Below are 19,095 nucleotides of genomic sequence, written 5' to 3'. Positions count from 1 at the left end.
ACCTGTCCCTAACGTTACCCTTAAACTTACCCACACCACCACACCTGTCCCTAACTTTTCCCTTAAACTTACCCACACCACCACACCTGTCCCTAACTTTACCCTTAAACTTACCCACACCACCACACCTGTCCCTAACTTTACCCTTAAACTTACCCATACCACCACACCTGTCCCTAACTTTTCCCTTAAACTTACCCATACCACCACACCTGTCCCTAACTTTACCCTTAAACTTACCCACACCACCACACCTGTCCCTAACTTTACCCTTAAACTTACCCATACCACCACACCTGTCCCTAACTTTACCCTTAAACTTACCCATACCACCACACCTGTCCCTAACTTTTCCCTTAAACTTACCCATACCACCACACCTGTCCCTAACTTTACCCTTAAACTGACCCACACCACCACACCTGTCCCTAACTTTACCCTTAAACTTACCCACACCACCACACCTGTTCCTAACTTTACCCTTAAACTTACCCATACCACCACACCTGTCCCTAACTTTTCCCTTAAACTTACCCATACCACCACACCTGTCCCTAACTTTACCCTTAAACTGACCCACACCACCACACCTGTCCCTAACTTTACCCTTAAACTGACCCACACCACCACACCTGTTCCTAACTTTACCCTTAAACTTACCCACACCACCACACCTGTTCCTAACTTTTCCCTTAAACTTACCCACACCACCACACCTGTTCCTAACTTTACCCTTAAACTTACCCACACCACCACACCTGTTCCTAACTTTTCCCTTAAACTTACCCATACCACCACACCTGTTCCTAACTTTACCCTTAAACTGACCCACACCACCACACCTGTCCCTAACTTTACCCTTAAACTTACCCACACCACCACACCTGTTCCTAACTTTACCCTTAAACTTACCCACACCACCACACCTGTTCCTAACTTTTCCCTTAAACTTACCCATACCACCACACCTGTTCCTAACTTTACCCTTAAACTGACCCACACCACCACACCTGTCCCTAACTTTACCCTTAAACTTACCCACACCACCACACCTGTCCCTAACTTTACCCTTAAACTGACCCACACCACCACACCTGTCCCTAACTTTACCCTTAAACTTACCCACACCACCACACCTGTTCCTAACTTTACCCTTAAACTTACCCACACCACCACACCTGTCCCTAACTTTACCCTTAAACTTACCCATACCACCACACCTGTCCCTAACTTTACCCTTAATCTTACCCATACCACCACACCTGTCCCTAACTTTTCCCTTAAACTTACCCATACCACCACACCTGTCCCTAACTTTACCCTTAAACTGACCCACACCACCACACCTGTCCCTAACTTTACCCTTAAACTGACCCACACCACCACACCTGTCCCTAACTTTTCCCTTAAACTTACCCATACCACCACACCTGTCCCTAACTTTACCCTTAAACTTACCCATACCACCACACCTGTCCCTAACTTTTCCCTTAAACTTACCCACACCACCACACCTGTCCCTAACTTTTCCCTTAAACTTACCCACACCACCACACCTGTCCCTAACGTTACCCTTAAACTTACCCACAACACCACACCTGTCCCTAACTTTACCCTTAATCTTACCCACACCACCACACCTGTCCCTAACTTTACCCTTAAACTTACCCATACCACCACACCTGTCCCTAACTTTTCCCTTAAACTTACCCATACCACCACACCTGTCCCTAACTTTACCCTTAAACTTACCCATACCACCACACCTGTCCCTAACTTTTCCCTTAAACTTACCCATACCACCACACCTGTCCCTAACTTTACCCTTAAACTTACCCACACCACCTTACCGGTCTCTAACTTTACCCTTAATCTTACCCACAACACCACACCTGTCCCTAACTTTACCCTTAAACTCACCCACACCACCACACCTGTCCCTAACTTTACCCTTAAACTTACCCACACCACCACACCTGTTCCTAACTCTACCCTTAAACTGACCCACACCACCACACCTGTCCCTAACTTTTCCCTTAAACTTACCCATACCACCACACCTGTCCCTAACTTTACCCTTAAACTTGCCCACACCACCACACCTGTTCCTAACTCTACCCTTAAACTTACCCACACCACCACACCTGTTCCTAACTCTACCCTTATACTTACCCACACCACCACACCTGTCCCTAACTCTACCCTTAAACTTACCCACACCACCACACCGGTCCCTAACTTTACCCTTAAACTTACCCACACCACCACACCTGTCCCTAACTTTACCCTTAAACTTACCCACACCACCACAACTGTCTTTAACTTTACCCTTAAACTTACCCACACCACCACACCTGTCCCTAACTTTACCCTTAAACTTACCCACACCACCACACCTGTCTCTAACTTTACCCTTAAACTTACCCACACCACCACACCCGTCTCTAACGTTACCCTTAAACTTACCCACACCACCACACCTGTCCCTAACTTTACCCATACCACCACACCTGTCCCTAACTCTACCCTTAAACTTACCCACACCACACCTGTCCCTAACTTTACCCTTAAACTTACCCACACCACCACACCTGTCTCTAACTTTACCCTTAAACTTACCCACACCACACCTGTCCCTAACTTTACCCTTAAACTTACCCACACCACCATACCTGTCTCTAACGTTACCCTTAAACTTACCCACACCACACCAGTCCCTAACTTAACCCTTAAACTTACCCACACCACCACACCTGTCCCTTACTTTACCCTTAAACTTACTCATACCACCACATCTGTCTCTAACTTTACCCTTAAACTTACCCACACCACCACACCTGTCCCTAACTCTACCCTTAAACTTACCCACACCACCACACCTGTCCCTAACTTTACCCTTAAACTTACCCACACCACCACACCTGTCCCTAACTTTACCCTTAAACTTACCCAAACCACAACACCTGTCCCTAACTTTACCCTTAAACTTACCCATACCACCCCACCTGTCCCTAACTTTACCCTTAAACTTACCCAAACCACCACACCTGACCCTAACTTTACCCTTAAACTTACCCATACCACCCCACTTGTCCCAAACTTTACCCTTAAACTCACCCACACCACCACACCTGTCCCTAACTTTTCTTTTAAACTTACCCACACCACCACACCTGTCCCTAACTTTTCCCTTAAACTTACCCACACCACCACACCTGTCCCTAACGTTACCCTTAAACTTACCCACACCACCACACCTGTCCCTAACTTTACCCTTAAACTTACCCACACCACCACACCTGTCCCTAACTTTACCCTTAAACTTACCCATACCACCACACCTGTCCCTAACTTTTCCCTTAAACTTACCCATACCACCACACCTGTCCCTAACTTTACCCTTAAACTTACCCACACCACCACACCTGTCCCTAACTTTACCCTTAAACTTACCCATACCACCACACCTGTCCCTAACTTTACCCTTAAACTTACCCATACCACCACACCTGTCCCTAACTTTTCCCTTAAACTTACCCATACCACCACACCTGTCCCTAACTTTACCCTTAAACTGACCCACACCACCACACCTGTCCCTAACTTTACCCTTAAACTTACCCACACCACCACACCTGTTCCTAACTTTACCCTTAAACTTACCCATACCACCACACCTGTCCCTAACTTTTCCCTTAAACTTACCCATACCACCACACCTGTCCCTAACTTTACCCTTAAACTGACCCACACCACCACACCTGTCCCTAACTTTACCCTTAAACTGACCCACACCACCACACCTGTTCCTAACTTTACCCTTAAACTTACCCACACCACCACACCTGTTCCTAACTTTTCCCTTAAACTTACCCACACCACCACACCTGTTCCTAACTTTACCCTTAAACTTACCCACACCACCACACCTGTTCCTAACTTTTCCCTTAAACTTACCCATACCACCACACCTGTTCCTAACTTTACCCTTAAACTGACCCACACCACCACACCTGTCCCTAACTTTACCCTTAAACTTACCCACACCACCACACCTGTTCCTAACTTTACCCTTAAACTTACCCACACCACCACACCTGTTCCTAACTTTTCCCTTAAACTTACCCATACCACCACACCTGTCCCTAACTTTACCCTTAATCTTACCCATACCACCACACCTGTCCCTAACTTTTCCCTTAAACTTACCCATACCACCACACCTGTCCCTAACTTTACCCTTAAACTGACCCACACCACCACACCTGTCCCTAACTTTACCCTTAAACTGACCCACACCACCACACCTGTCCCTAACTTTTCCCTTAAACTTACCCATACCACCACACCGGTCCCTAACGTTACCCTTAAACTTACCCACACCACCACACCTGTCCCTAACTTTACCCTTAAACTTACCCATACCACCACACCTGTCCCTAACTTTACCCTTAAACTGACCCACACCACCACACCCGTCCCTAACTTTACCCTTAAACTGACCCACACCACCACACCTGTCCCTAACTTTTCCCTTAAACTTACCCATACCACCACACCTGTCCCTAACTTTACCCTTAAACTTACCCATACCACCACACCTGTCCCTAACTTTTCCCTTAAACTTACCCACACCACCACACCTGTCCCTAACTTTACCCTTAAACTTACCCATACCACCACACCTGTCCCTAACTTTTCCCTTAAACTTACCCACACCACCACACCTGTCCCTAACTTTACCCTTAAACTGACCCACACCACCACACCTGTCCCTAACTTTACCCTTAAACTTACCCACACCACCACACCTGTCCCTAACTTTACCCTTAAACTGACCCACACCACCACACCTGTCCCTAACTTTACCCTTAAACTGACCCACACCACCACACCTGTCCCTAACTCTACCCTTAAACTCACCCACACCACCACACCTGTCCCTAACTTTACCCTTAAACTGACCCACACCACCACACCTGTCGCTAACTTTACCCTTAAACTGACCCACACCACCACACCTGTCCCTAACTTTACCCTTAAACTGACCCACACCACCACACCTGTCCCTAACTTTACCCTTAAACTGACCCACACCACCACACCTGTCCCTAACTTTACCCTTAAACTGACCCACACCACCACACCTGTCCCTAACTCTACCCTTAAACTCACCCACACCACCACACCTGTCCCTAACTTTACCCTTAAACTGACCCACACCACCACACCTGTCCCTAACTTTACCCTTAAACTGACCCACACCACCACACCTGTCCCTAACTTTACCCTTAAACTGACCCACACCACCACACCTGTCCCTAACTTTACCCTTAAACTTACCCATACCACCACACCTGCCCCTAACTTTACCCTTAAACTTACCCACACCACCACACCTGTCCCTAACTTTACCCTTAAACTTACCCACACCACCACACCTGTCCCTAACTTTATCCGTATCCCACCTCAATATCAGCAAAAGTGTTTTGCAATACAAGATGAACACAGTAAGTACATTGTACTTATTTTATGCAAGTACATAGTTAAGACCACCTAATATAAAGTAGGAACTTTTTTTAATTTGTAAAATGGTGTATATTGGCGATTTCAAAAAGCCTTTGAACATAGCAGCTTTCAGAGCAGGAACTACTAATTCTGTTGATTTTTCATTGCCCAAAACAATATGGAACCATGTCCAGGCCTAATAAAACAGCTAATGGAGATGTCATTGTACCATAAAAAAATATATTTTTGATTTGATGTTCTTTTTAAAAAAAAAAGGACACACTGAAACCCCAGCAATCCACACGAAATATTTCTCAAACATATTTTAATTCACAACTCGATAACAGTAACTAAAGATACAACACTGACATTTACAGCTTCTGAGTGTCACAGATTCAACTGGATGGAAATAAAAACTGAATAACAGGAAAATAAATTCTGCTTTAATTTTGCATGTGGATGAAAGATTTCAAACAGGACCCATACGTTGGTTAACTCACAACTTAAAATGTCTAACGTTTGCCTTGTGTCACCAATAAACCGCCATCAGTCTACTTTAGCTTGGGAAGAAGAAAAAACGTTATAAACCAAAGGCCTTAGGGCTGAATGCTAACTTAAATCTCACCTATCTCTTCCTCCGCTTGTGGACAAAAAGACAATTTCCATCCTGTCCTTGCCTTGCTTTATGAACCTAAATCATCAACATCCTCAACAAATGAAACCTGGCGAGACAGAAAATTGACATTAATAAAATATCTGAGCAAGACTTAAATGGACAACCTGAACGAGTTTTTCCTTTTCCAATGAGATACTACCATTAGAATTACTGCTGGATCAAGACCACCATATTGAAGATCAGTTTATAGTTTTGTAGAAGGCAATCGAGACATACATACATCCAGGAGTTGGTTGGTCTATGGAATGAACAATATACATAACTAACTACAGGATTAATGACAACATTATCCAATTCAAGTGTTTGAGGTACGTTCAATCAATGGACAGGCGAGTCCACTGCTTGACAGGAGAACTCATAAAATGTTTTTTGCAATTCCTTGTGGTCATGGCACCAACAAAACTTTAAAGAAACTCAATACCAGAGTTGGCACATTAAAAGAAATTTGAGGAATTTATGAGAAGTGGATTGCAGAATGAAACATCGAGAAGGAAAGATTACAAAGATTCAGTTATTTTTCACTCTTCTCAAAGAATAAGGCCATTTATTTTGCCCCTGAAATTAAATTAATATGCAAAAAAGTGCCCCCGAATTGAACATGTCAGGAATCTAAACAAAAAATATCATATGCAGTCTATGCCGGCAGACTAACATATTACAAAACTGGTGACAAAAACTGGGCGACATTGACAACAACAGGATCCAGGGATGTAGAAAACCATAAAGACCAACTTAGGTTAGGCTATCATTGTCTTTTCAAGCAGTAGCATGTAATAAATCACTCTACAAATTCAGTCTGTTCCCATGATCCAGTAAGACAGCAGTCCATGCCCACAGTATTCCAACAAAAGGAGCATTCTGGGAACTGCATAGTCATAAATAAGGGTTTGTTCATCAGTCCATTCCTTCAGAAGTTTGATAAAAACGAGGAGGTTGGGATGTGTCATGGAAACAAAATACTGTGAGAGCAGGAAAAAAAAGCATCCCATCTTTGGATTATGATGTCAGTAACTACTTGACGAAAATGCAAAATTTGGAGGTAACTGTAATGCTCCCATCCAGAGTTAAACCTAGGGTTTGTTTCCCAAAAAAAAAAAACGAAACTCTGCAAAACAACAACAAAAAAGAGAGTCTATACAGAGTCGAGAAGGGGATGGATCTGTATCACAGGCGACAAGTTAACTTGCAAGATTTTCTGTGCCTTCCTCCTCACCTCCTCATCCGTGACGGATTCGTCGACTTTTATAACCTTCCACTCGAGACCATTGCCATTGAGTCTAGAAACGTCTTGTCCATTGGTGAGTGTCGACTGGGACCAGTTGAAGCTTTGGAAATGGAGTCTCCTCACTGGACCCGTTTCAATGTTCTTATAAATGCTACCATCCTTAAGACCGAACCCATTTTGACAGACCAGAGGGGCAGAGTCTCCAATAAGGGCATCGTCTACTTTGAAAGGACACGACAAAACTCGCTTGTTGTCTAAGGCAACAACGTTTGACGTCTGACTGCCATTTTCCGTGAGGGAGTGCGGGATCCCGGAGCGGTCCGGCGGCCGTCCCAGAGCATAACTGGGAGCGTTTTTCGAATCAGCACCAAAGTGAATTTGCAACCTTGCCGTGTGGCCTCCGGTCAACCCTTTTATGTTTGTTAGCTTGAGGCACTGCTGCGCTTGAACCGAATGTTTATCTAGCATCGCCGATGCAACATTCCTCCGAAGACGGTCCACCGAGAGATTGGTGAGCAGGATCTTGGGTTGGTTTTGGAGGATGTCCTTCGCCGCTCTACTGAGCATCGAGTAATTCACATCCTTGCTCTTGCCCAAACCCTTCCGTCCTCGCTTCTTGCAAGGTTTCTGCACTTTCTGGACCTTGCTGCCCACCTTGGAAGTGATCGGCTCGGTGGTGCAAGACGTATATCCGTACACATCTTTGCTCTTCAGAATCACAGGCTTGGCTCCTTCCTTCCTCAGCTCTTGAAGAAAGGACATCATTTGTCTCTCAGTGTTCGACAGATCCTTGGACATGGGGTTAAAGACCCTCAGGGCCTCTTCGAGGGCAGTTTGTCCAGCTGGGGCAAATCTGGCCCAGGAATGGACAACCCTCCCCATGCCCTGCTCGTCAAAATTCATGGTGCACCTTCACAGCTGGTATGCATAAGGACTTCAGGTGTCTGTGAACACGAAAAGGATATTAGGGTGATGATTTATAGATGCACATATGAATTACAGTTTATACCTATCAACACTATGGACAGTGTTGGGGGAAACGCATTACAAGTAACTTGAGTTACGTAATAATATTACTTTTTCAAGTAACTAGTAAAGTAACGCATTACTTTTCAAATTTACAACAAAATATCTGAGTTACTTTTTCACATTTATTTCACTGACAGCTCTCCTGCCCCCATGTTGTGAAAAATAAGGCGTTGTGTGTGTACATGATGGTTATTGTAGTTCTAGACTAAATGTGAGCATTTATTTATCTCACTTGCACAATAAAGATTCTGTCCTCCTCAAAATTAATAAAATCAGTCAAATGCTAAATCAGAATACTCAAACCTCAAATAGATAAATGTTAAATAGAACAAATATTTGTATGCATTTAATCTACCTTCATTGACCAATGTCGTGCTGCTGACCTTTGATGATTCAGTTAAGCCATGAGCAAAAATTACTAGATTTTTTGTTTTTATAGGTAAAACGTTTTTCTCCTGCGTCCTATTCTTCCATTATCCAGAATGGCAGCACATTTATACCTCAGCCTGAGGCCTATTATTTCAATTTTGGTATGAAGAGGTCTTTACATTTGCACAAAAAAGGACTTTTTTTGCTATTAAAAAACAAAACTAAAAAGCAAGCCCAGCCCAGGTGAGAAAAAGTAACGCAAAAGTAACGTAACGCATTACTTTTCTTAAAAAGTAACTAAGTAACTCAATTAGTTACTTTTTAAGGGAGAAATGCAATATTGTAATGCATTACTTTTCAAAGTAACTTTCCCCAACACTGACTATGGATTAGCAAATGACTGTTTTCAAACAGGTTTCCCAACTGTTGTGGATTCCAACTGCAGTACCATCACAAACACACCGCATTGGTTGAGCAATGTTGGGCTAAGCAAACAAAGAACAGTTCACATTCTTCTGTAAATACAGCAACAAAATGATTAGCAGTTTCTGCACATAAAATATTAAGTGTGTTTTATTACAACACTATGCCAATGTAAAATCAGCAGACATTTCAGAAACACGAGCGGTTGGGATTGCATCTTTATTGATTTAAACCACTCCCTCTAAAACATCCAACTCAGGTCTTGACTGATGTAGTTTGGGGTACCATGACTAAACTAGATCCAACATCCTGGTTATACAGTTTGGACATGTTAATTTCTTGAATCATTCATCAGAAATGCTGTCAATTGATTAAAAAAAAAAACTAATTAATTGCACATTTTTTCTGTAATTAATCGCGATTAAAAACTTAAGTTTTTAATATTTATATGTTGTAATAATTTCAGAGTTACTCGCCAAATTAATTTTTAATTTAAGTGAACTTAAAACAATCTTAAAACCCATTATAATAAATGTCATATTTACCTGTGGCCTTCCTATGTCCTATATTACTGATCAGCTCATTTAAATTATCATAAAGTCATAATTAAGAGATAAAATGTTGAAAATATGATTTTAAAAGTCCTCATTATAAGATAAAAAGTCAAAAATATGACATGCCAAGTCATAATTATAAGATAAAATGTTGAAAATATGATTTTAAATGTCCTCGTTATTAGATAAAAAGTCAAAAATATGACATGCTAAGTCATAATTATAAGACAAAATGTTCAAAATATGATTTTAAAATTCATTATTAGATAAAAAGTCAAATATATGACATGCCAAGACATAAGATAAAATGTTGAAAATATGACGTGTTAAGTAATAAGATAAAATGTTGAAAATATGACATGCTAAGTCATAATTATAAGAAATGCTAAAAATGACTTTTAAAATAATATTTTCAACATGTCGTATTTTCGACTTTTTATCTAATAATGAGGACTTTTAAAATTATATTTTCAACATTTTATCTAATAATGAGGACATTCAAAATCTTATTTTCAACATTTTATCTAATAATGAGGACTTTTAAAATTATATTTTCAACATTTTATCTAATAATGAGGACATTCAAAATCTTATTTTCAAAATTTTATCTAATAATTATGACTTAGCATGTCGTATTTTCGTCTTTTTATCATAATTATAAGATAAAACCATCACCTTCAGTGATGAACTGTAATAAATCCAAACATGATCTCTCGATTATTTGTGATTGTGTTTGCTAATAACTGCACTTACAAAAGCTCTATGTGACAAAAAATCAGTTTTTGCTGTGTTTTTAATAGAAAAACATTAAACTAAATGTGGAATTTCACTGTTTTAAATTATGAGAAGTTTCTTATTTTTCCATTATTCTACATGATAAATAGCCTATAATAAATCATTAAACTAGATGATGTCAAATAAACCCTGCGTGTGGATCGTCATGCTCTTGATTTGTGCTTAAAGGTGAAAGTGCAACAATTCTGATTAAATGTATAAATACATTTCTCAAATTACAACAATCATTGTGATTATAATTTTGTGCAAAATAATGGGGATTATCAATGCAAGATGATTGAAGCTAGACTAAAACGCTCAGACATTTAGTCGACTAAAACTTGACTAAACGAAATCAGGACACGGTTGACTAAAGATGATACAAACTAAAAGGCACATTTAACGCAGGACTGAGACTAAATAAAAAAATATCTGACGAAATGAACACTAGTCAGGACATTCACAGACTGCACAGTCTCTGATTTACATGTTAAGTCAATGCAAAGAAACGAATGGACATTCTGCGGCGCGATTCGCGTAAACTAAGCGTTTGACGCGGGAGTTGAAGAATCTGAACTTTGGTGGATATTCGCACCGCATTAACCAATCAGGAGCTTGCTCTAGTAGTGACAACAATGAGGAGAAAATCATATGGTTTATATTAATCATATTTATGAATATGTGGTTCAGACAAGTGTGCATATGATTATCACTGTGATGACATTAAATGACATGAAGCACAACCCAGTCACTTTTTGTTAAATGCAATTTTATGTTTGATCAATAATACAAAAGTATAAGTAAAAGGTATAAGAAGCTACACATGAAATAAAGCAAACAATTCAGTCAAACATTCAAAGTCAGTGTTAAATAGCCTAAAAATAAAAAAGTAATGAAACTTCTCTTTGCCCAAAGCCTAAACGATTCGCCAGGGAACAAATTATAGATCCATGAGAGCAAAGATCGGCCGTTACAAGACGAATTATAGCTCGAGACATCAGAGCCAGCGGCAGAAGGACTAGCAAACCCAACCAAAAAAATAGAGTTTTTTAACCAATCAAAAGAATTAAAAGAAATTATCGCAATTATATATTTTTCCAAAATCATTCAGCCCTAATGTGGGTGATATGGCTGAAAACTGTATCACGATATAAGCATTTCATATCGGTTGATAGCGATAATTATTGATATTTATTATGATATTTATTGTTGACCCTTTTAAAAAAAGGACCAGGAGAAAAATCTATTACATTTAAATATTTTTATTTTAAACTTAACCTTCCTCTGATTATAATCCCCTCAGTTATAAAGGCAGAAATGTCAACACAACCATGGAAAACTCAAATAATTGAAATGTAAACATGTTTATACTCGACGTGTCCACACGAGCGCTTTTAATGAAAATAAAGATGCATGTTTAATAAAAATGTTCACAAAACTAATTGAAAATGTTTAAAGAAATTGGAAAAATGTTTAAGAGATGGTTAATTTAGTTGTCCATGTTCTCCCATCCATTTATTATATTCTAATGTCACAAGTAATACTGGGTTTTACACGATTCTTTCGTGGTGTGGTTTGGTTAAGTTTACTAAAGTAAACAAGAGCTGTTTCTCAATAGCAAGTACGCGAATTTGTGACTTGCGTCCTTGGTAGTTCAAACTTGCCAAGTTCGACTGAACGAAGTCTCTAATGGAAGAGCAGCGCTCCTGATAGTGTCACTCAGCTCGCTCTCACTCCAGTTATCTCTGCATTTATGTATATTTAAGGCTACAATAAAACTAAAAATGTCATAAAACACCACTCTGCTTTTCGCAACCTCTGGTTTGTTCCGAAGAAGAAAAAAAATAAAATTCAAACGCATTTTTTACTGATATCGATTACGTGTCTATCGCAACACATATCGTTATCGTTTTATCGCCCAGCCCTAACTGCATCTGGATCAAATTTTGTGGTGAGCATAAAGTAATCGAACGTTACGGCATTTGGCACAAAGCTAGGCTTTTTGTTTAGCCCTTGACGCCCCCTAATGGGCATTTTTAAAATCGTTTTTCCATGAGGAATATCTTGTGTTCGAAGCAAGGGATTATGGACTAATTTTAAATTGCGGGAATCTGCTTTAAATAATAATGTGCCATTTTCTACGATCATGTTTGTGCATGTTTCATGAAGTTATGGTTAAAAATGCCACTTGATATCTACATTTCTTTTTAGTTAAATTATGCAAACCTTTTTCTATTTATTAGCAAATCACTCAGCACTATTTAGTAGTTAATCGAATTGGCTACATGCATTGTGAAGTTTAGACTCTGAGCTTTTAAACGACGCCTAGTCAAGGCAGTAGTTTTGAAAAATATGATTAATGTTTTCATTGCTAGGTGGCGTCGGCGGGCACTCGGTTTATTGGGATTATATCTAATTTCTTTTTGCGCTCCAGTGGTTAATAAGTAGAACTGCATGCGTCTCGCGGAAGAACATTGCAGCCGGATCTACTTTTGTTTATGTCTATGGCGAGTCACGAAGTGACCATATTCACAAGTTTCCCTCAGGACTTTTGTAAAAGCCAAAATACAACACACCTCAGATGTAGTCCTTTTAGAAGACAAGTTTTCAAAATTGCAATAATCAAACACGGTTTTAATGATAATTACATTTTAAATGGCAATACTAACCGTCAGTACATTTTATCGTGGTTTATCGTGAAACTGGTAATCGTCCCATCCCTACCAGACAGCAATAGAGTGCAAGTTGGAGTTTATAGGGCAATAAAATATTTTATTAGTATCTTATCAGCCTCTAAAAACTCCCATGACATGGTCTTAGATAATGCTTCATAAAAATCTGTTTCAGAGAGAACGTCCTCAGATTGGAAATGTAGCAGGACCACACTTACGGCTTCAGCTTCATTGTGTTTCTACAATTTCTACAATACAGCCACATCAAAATTTTAAAAACTAAAAAACACATTCTTAATATTTTTATATAAATTAAACTCAAGTGTTGGCCTTCTAAATATATGTTTGTTATATGTCTATTTTGAATGCCTTATGAGCAGCAATCTTTTTATTTTGTGTACGTAATTTATACCCCACTTGCCACAATGGGGGGATTAGGAGAATGGTTTAAAAGACTTTCGTTGGACCATTTGTTCTGGCTCTTACATTTTACCAAATTAGTAGGCATGTAACAATCCACAAAAATGATGGTTCGGTACGCACCTCAGTTTTGAAGTCACGGTTTGGTAAACGTAGAACTTAAGTTTACGATTAACTTTGAAGCCCTTAAAGCTTCAGTCCGCAAGTTTCAAGTGTGGCACCGTGATCGTGGACACCTGTGCAATAAGTCCATTCGGGACATTTCCTCACTACTAAATATTCCACGCTCAACTGTTAGTGGGATTATAACAAAGTGGAAGCAATTGGGAACAACAGCAACTCAGCCACAAAGAGCGGGGTCAGCGCATGCTGAGGGTCACAGAGCGGGGTCAGCACATGCTGAGGGTCACAGAGCGGGGTCAGCGCATGCTGAGGGTCACAGAGCGGGGTCAGCGCATGCTGAGGGTCACAGAGCGGGGTCAGCTCATGCTGAGGGTCACAGAGTGGGGTCAGCACATGCTGAGGGTCACAGAGCGGGGTCAGCACATGCTGAGGGTCACAGAGCGGGGTCAGCGCATGCTGAGGGTCACAGAAGTCGCCAACTTTCTGCAGAGTCAAGAGCTCCAGACCTCCAAACTTCTGTGTCCTTCAGATGAGCTCAAGAACAGTGTGTAGAGCTTCATGGAATGGGTTTCCATGGCCGAGCAGCTCATCCAAGCCTTACATCACCAAGTGCAATGCAAAGCGTAGGATGCAGTGGGGTAAAGTGCGCCGCCACTGGACTCTAACAACTCTGGGGTTGTTTTTCAGGGGTTAGTTCCAGAGAAAGGAACTCTTAATGCTTCACCAAGACATTTTGGACAATTTCATGCTTCCAACTTTGTGGGACCAGTTTGGGGACGGCCCCTTCCTGTCCCAACATGACTGCTCCAGTGCACAAAGCGTCGCTCCATAAAGACATGGATGAGCGAGTTTGGTGTGGAGGAACTGGAGTCCTGACCTCAATAGAACAGCTTTGGGATGAATTAGAGCGGAGACTGAGAGCCAGGCCTTCTCGTCCAACATCACAAATGAAGAATGCCCATAAACACACTCCTAAACCTTGAGGAAAGCCTTCCCAGAAGAGCTGAAGCTGTTAGAGCTGCAACTCCATATTAAACCCTACGGATTAAGAATGGGATGGCATTAAAGCTCATGAGCGTGTGAAGGCAGGCGTCACTTTTGGTGATATAGTGCAGCTCTACAATAGAAACAGTTATAGGAAGCAGATAAAGCGAGATGTTATTTATTCTAAAGAAGATATAATTTGCGAGTGAGATTAGTAAAGTACAATGTTACATAAATCTACATGCACAAACTTAATATTTTACTGTACAAACAAATTGGAATTAAAATTACAAAATGTATTTAGTCAATAGTAATGAATGTCTTTTGTTGTTTGATGAACATTAAAAAACAGCAGGAATATTAGGCTGCTGTCACTTTAAGACCTGCACGAATCCAATACACAAAACGGTTTACATTCATTTAATAACCGACTTACACAAGGATACTCGCCAAGATGGGCATTTTGATACAATTTTGTGTGAATTGAAAGTGAAAACTCATTTCAGTATTTGTGCACAAACGTCTCAAACGTGGCTTTCTGTGCGCGCCTTAAATGTGTACGCACACAAAACTTCTCACAATAAAATGTAATTCTCTTTCGCATGTTCTTGCACTTGGATATTTAAATCCAAGAATTAAAAACCCACCCAGAGCGTCGTTCATGCCGGCCCCGGGCAGTCCTTATTGTTGAGCCCTGCTATAATTTGTAGAGATTTCCTTTTAGCACTCATTTAATCTTTTTTTTTTTATGAAAAATTTTGGATTATGCAAAAGACATTCTCAAAGATCGGCCAATAAATCGGCGAATCTTAGGGGGTGTAACGGTACAGAAAACTGACGGTTCAGTACAGCAGTTTTACTAAATTGCTTCTTTTTTTTTTTTATTAAACAGTGGTTTACTGAAGAAAAAAGTGTCTGTCCTTAAATGAATTAAATTATAACAAAGTTTATTGAAGATATTGCTGTAAACTATAGGGAGCCCTTACTTGCACATTAATATTAAAGGTTAACAACAGAGCCCAAAGTATTAGCATAAATTCAGCTGATATTTATTTTTAGGTATAATAATCAACACTCAAATAACAGTACGCAAACATTTAAACTTCACATTAGGCAGTTTTTGCATTAACTTCTAAATCTAATTATAAAATAGTTTTTTTTCTCCAATTCGTTGTTGAAATATAATCATTTATACACATTGTGTCTCATTTTTATGAACATACATGAAATAATCAAGACATCACTAACAGGTTCAGTAGAATATAATGAATATAACCGCTAATATAATGAATATATAGGCTACTATAGTGCATATATTTAGTGAAAGTTGATTTCTCTAGTGCATATAATTCTGTGGAGACTGAAGCACTGCCTGAGGTCATGTGATGCTGACATTGTTTAGTTTACAGCTGTTATATTGAGGTCTTTCCGCAGTTTAAACACAGATTAAGCAATTACACCACATATGATACGTGACAGTAAGTTGTAATGTATCCTCAACATACCTTCAGATGTTCATTCATGTTTATTCTTTAGGAAGAGATCAATCGCCTTCTCAGATGATCGTGTGGCCGCTTGATCAGTGATCAGTTGCGCCACATTAAAGAGCGTCAAAACGCATTTATCGTTTGAATTTGGTGATAAAATGGACTAAATACTTAATATGTTCGTGTGGGAACTCGGATTGAAGTGTGTTCCGCGCTTAAAACAAGCCGACTGTTAACTCTTAAAGATTGCATTCGGAAACCGTTCGGTACGAATACCGTTACACCCCTAGCGAATCTCTAGCTCATATCCCATTGGTTGGCCAAAAGTTTGAATAGAATTGTATTTCCAAACGTTGGATTTGTTTGCCCCTCTCATTCTCGAACGTTTATGTAAAGGAAGTTAATGATGTTTCTAGAATGGTTGACCAGATCACCGAACGTTAGGATGTCGTTTACACTTGTATGTAGCCTCGTTAACGCTAGGTGTAAACAACCAATGTTGCACAACGACAGCCGTTTTCACCAACTCCAACCGGTTTGCAAATGTAAATGAAGCTTACAATTTGGTGAAACCTCTATCCTAATTTGCATACTTTGATATTTATTTAGGCTAGGGAATGTTTTAATATATTGTAGATAACCAAAAAGGCAAATGCACAAATGTCAAGGTATGAGAATGAATAAAGAGCTAGAATTTACTGGTCTGAGGTTTTTGTTAATCGGCAAAATAATCATACTGTTGTCTTTCCTCAACCGACGCCTCACCGTGGGTGTGAATAGCTTCATTGGAATGCATTGTTTCTATTCCAGATTTAGTTTGTGGTGAATACGTTTGCTGTGAATTGCCTGACGAATAAGGGCTATTGAACACCAGTCCTGAAGGCCATTGTCCTGTCCAACCTTAATCAAACACACCTGAAAACATAATTAAAGTCTCCAGGATTAGCTGCACAGCTGTATTTGATTAGTGCTGGAACTACTCAGGAAAGTAGGAAGTATGCAAACACTAGCTATACATGCTAGTTTTTTGGTTTTTGCAAATTTTTGGGATTCTAAAATGTGTCAGCTAGTAGCCCTGCTATTCCAGCTAAACCACTAGGGGTGCTACAGACATTAGCGCTTAAGAGTGTTTTCTACGTCAGATTTCTCTTTCGGGTTTATTACTGTCAGGGTGGAACAACCGTATGAAAAGAAACAAGCAGCAAGTTGAAATTAATGTATATTTATGTACTTATACTGAGACAAATGAGCGCCACTCACACAAAACTCAGATAACATACACAGTTAAGATTGTTTAGTTTTTATATTTATAACATATGATACAGTTAAGCAACATCACACAAACAAGAGTGTTGTTTTTCTGAATACCATCACGACTAAAAATGACACTGATTTCATACGCCAGTTACATAAAAAATTAACTAACATTAAGTCACTTACATTTTAGATGCCATATGGACTGTTTTTGTTCTATTTCAGCAGCGAAAATAGTTCAAAACAAAGATCACAACAGAAACGTAACGTATCTCACAGCAACAGCGTGTGTTAGTGAATGATTCAGCGTTTTGAATGAATCGGTTGAATCAAAGATTCAATGACCTATTCGTAAACGACCGCCTCATTCTTGAATGAATCGTTTGAATGAATCGACTCAATGACTCACTCATTAAGCTGCCACCTACTGGTGGTTTAGTTTCATCTTTCCAACATTTCTTATTTGTATATTCAAAAATATTTAATCTCATTACATTATTTAATGCAGTTGTAATTTTGTCAGTGTAAATAATTTAATTTGATTTGGTAACAGCCTATAGTGTCTTATTCTAATTTAATTTATAGATTAAATTTAAAAATATAAAATGAAAGCTAAAGCATAGCCTATATTTAGTAAGATTATGGAAAAATGCCCTTTATAAAAAGGTAAAAATGGTCAAATATGCATATTTAAATATGTCAAAGCTGATTGAACACTGGTGAGAATACTGCTTCAGAATAGATTACGGTATATTTACTACAAAAAAAAATCTAAACAAGTTAAGTTTTTACTTGGACAAGTGAATGACAGATTTACATGTGAACAGGCTTAATGTCGAGCCCTGGTTTAAGATAAAATGGACAAACTAGGACCTGCTCAGGGGGCGTCTCACCCTCGGAGACACTTTTCCCGGTGAGAGGGTTCAACACACACGTTTTATGCAGTTTTTCCGCAGTTTTGCTCAAACGCCTCACAGCAGTCGCTCCTCCGCTTCTCTGGCCGCTCTGTGTCTGCATCCCCATTTCACAAATGTATTTTGCTTATTAAATGCAAAGTTTTTAATTTCAAAAGCACTTCTAAATTAAGTTAATATTTCCAACAAATGAAATTCTGAGCCAAAATAACGAAGTGGTGCTCAGGTAGGCCATTAGGCGCTTTCCTTGCCATTAATGATTAATAATAACACTCCTGTGTCTCCGATGCGGTGGCCGGACATAAACCCACCAACATCCGTGGCATCATTTTTGGAATTACTTATGGAATATTGCTGAACTACTGCACAATGTTTCAAACTAATGGACAATTGTCAAAAATGGACAAAAGCTCGGCCGGTTTTCTCATGTTATGCGCACACACTGAGTTTGGCTTCTCAAGCGAGCGCTAAAATTGTTTTTCTTCTGCATTAGCCTGTGTTTTAAAGATTTTTTTTGTGGCTCTAACCAAAGTACTTTTTTTTTTTTGCTTTTAACCTCTTAACCGGATTGAGGGCGCATTCATCCTTAAGCTTTATTTGTTTAAATTAGCTCAAATGACTGTCAGATGTAAGTAATGACCTTGACAAACTATACATCATTTAAAAGATCTAAGACTCAAGCT

General features: G+C 39.6%; 2 protein-coding genes across 3 annotated transcripts in view; one reads left to right on the top strand and one right to left on the bottom strand.

Moving 5' to 3' along the window:
• The window catches only part of LOC307120889 (uncharacterized protein), a 678,898-nt gene extending 666,413 nt beyond the window's left edge, over nucleotides 1-12,485 (top strand). The window contains exon 5 of the transcript XR_013815886.1: nucleotides 11,948-12,485. The gene's annotated coding sequence lies outside the window, so the exon portion shown is untranslated. The remainder of the gene's footprint in view (nucleotides 1-11,947) is intronic.
• ccdc71 (coiled-coil domain containing 71) overlaps nucleotides 5,757-19,095 on the bottom strand; it is a 32,526-nt gene continuing 19,187 nt past the window's right edge. The window contains exon 2 of one of the 2 annotated variants that reach the window (XM_079808094.1): nucleotides 5,757-8,353. In XM_079808094.1, coding sequence (XP_079664220.1) covers nucleotides 7,317-8,312 — 996 coding nt within the window. In that variant the 5' untranslated portion in view covers nucleotides 8,313-8,353 and the 3' untranslated portion in view covers nucleotides 5,757-7,316. The remainder of the gene's footprint in view (nucleotides 8,354-19,095) is intronic. The other variant, XM_079808095.1, reaches the window with a different exon arrangement.

This window comes from Gobio gobio (assembly GCF_949357685.1).
Source record: "Gobio gobio genome assembly, chromosome: 24".
NCBI classification, from domain to species: Eukaryota; Metazoa; Chordata; class Actinopteri; order Cypriniformes; family Gobionidae; genus Gobio; species Gobio gobio.
The sequence above is the reverse complement of the archived record's forward strand: the minus strand, read 5'-3'. Positions and strand labels throughout refer to the sequence as shown.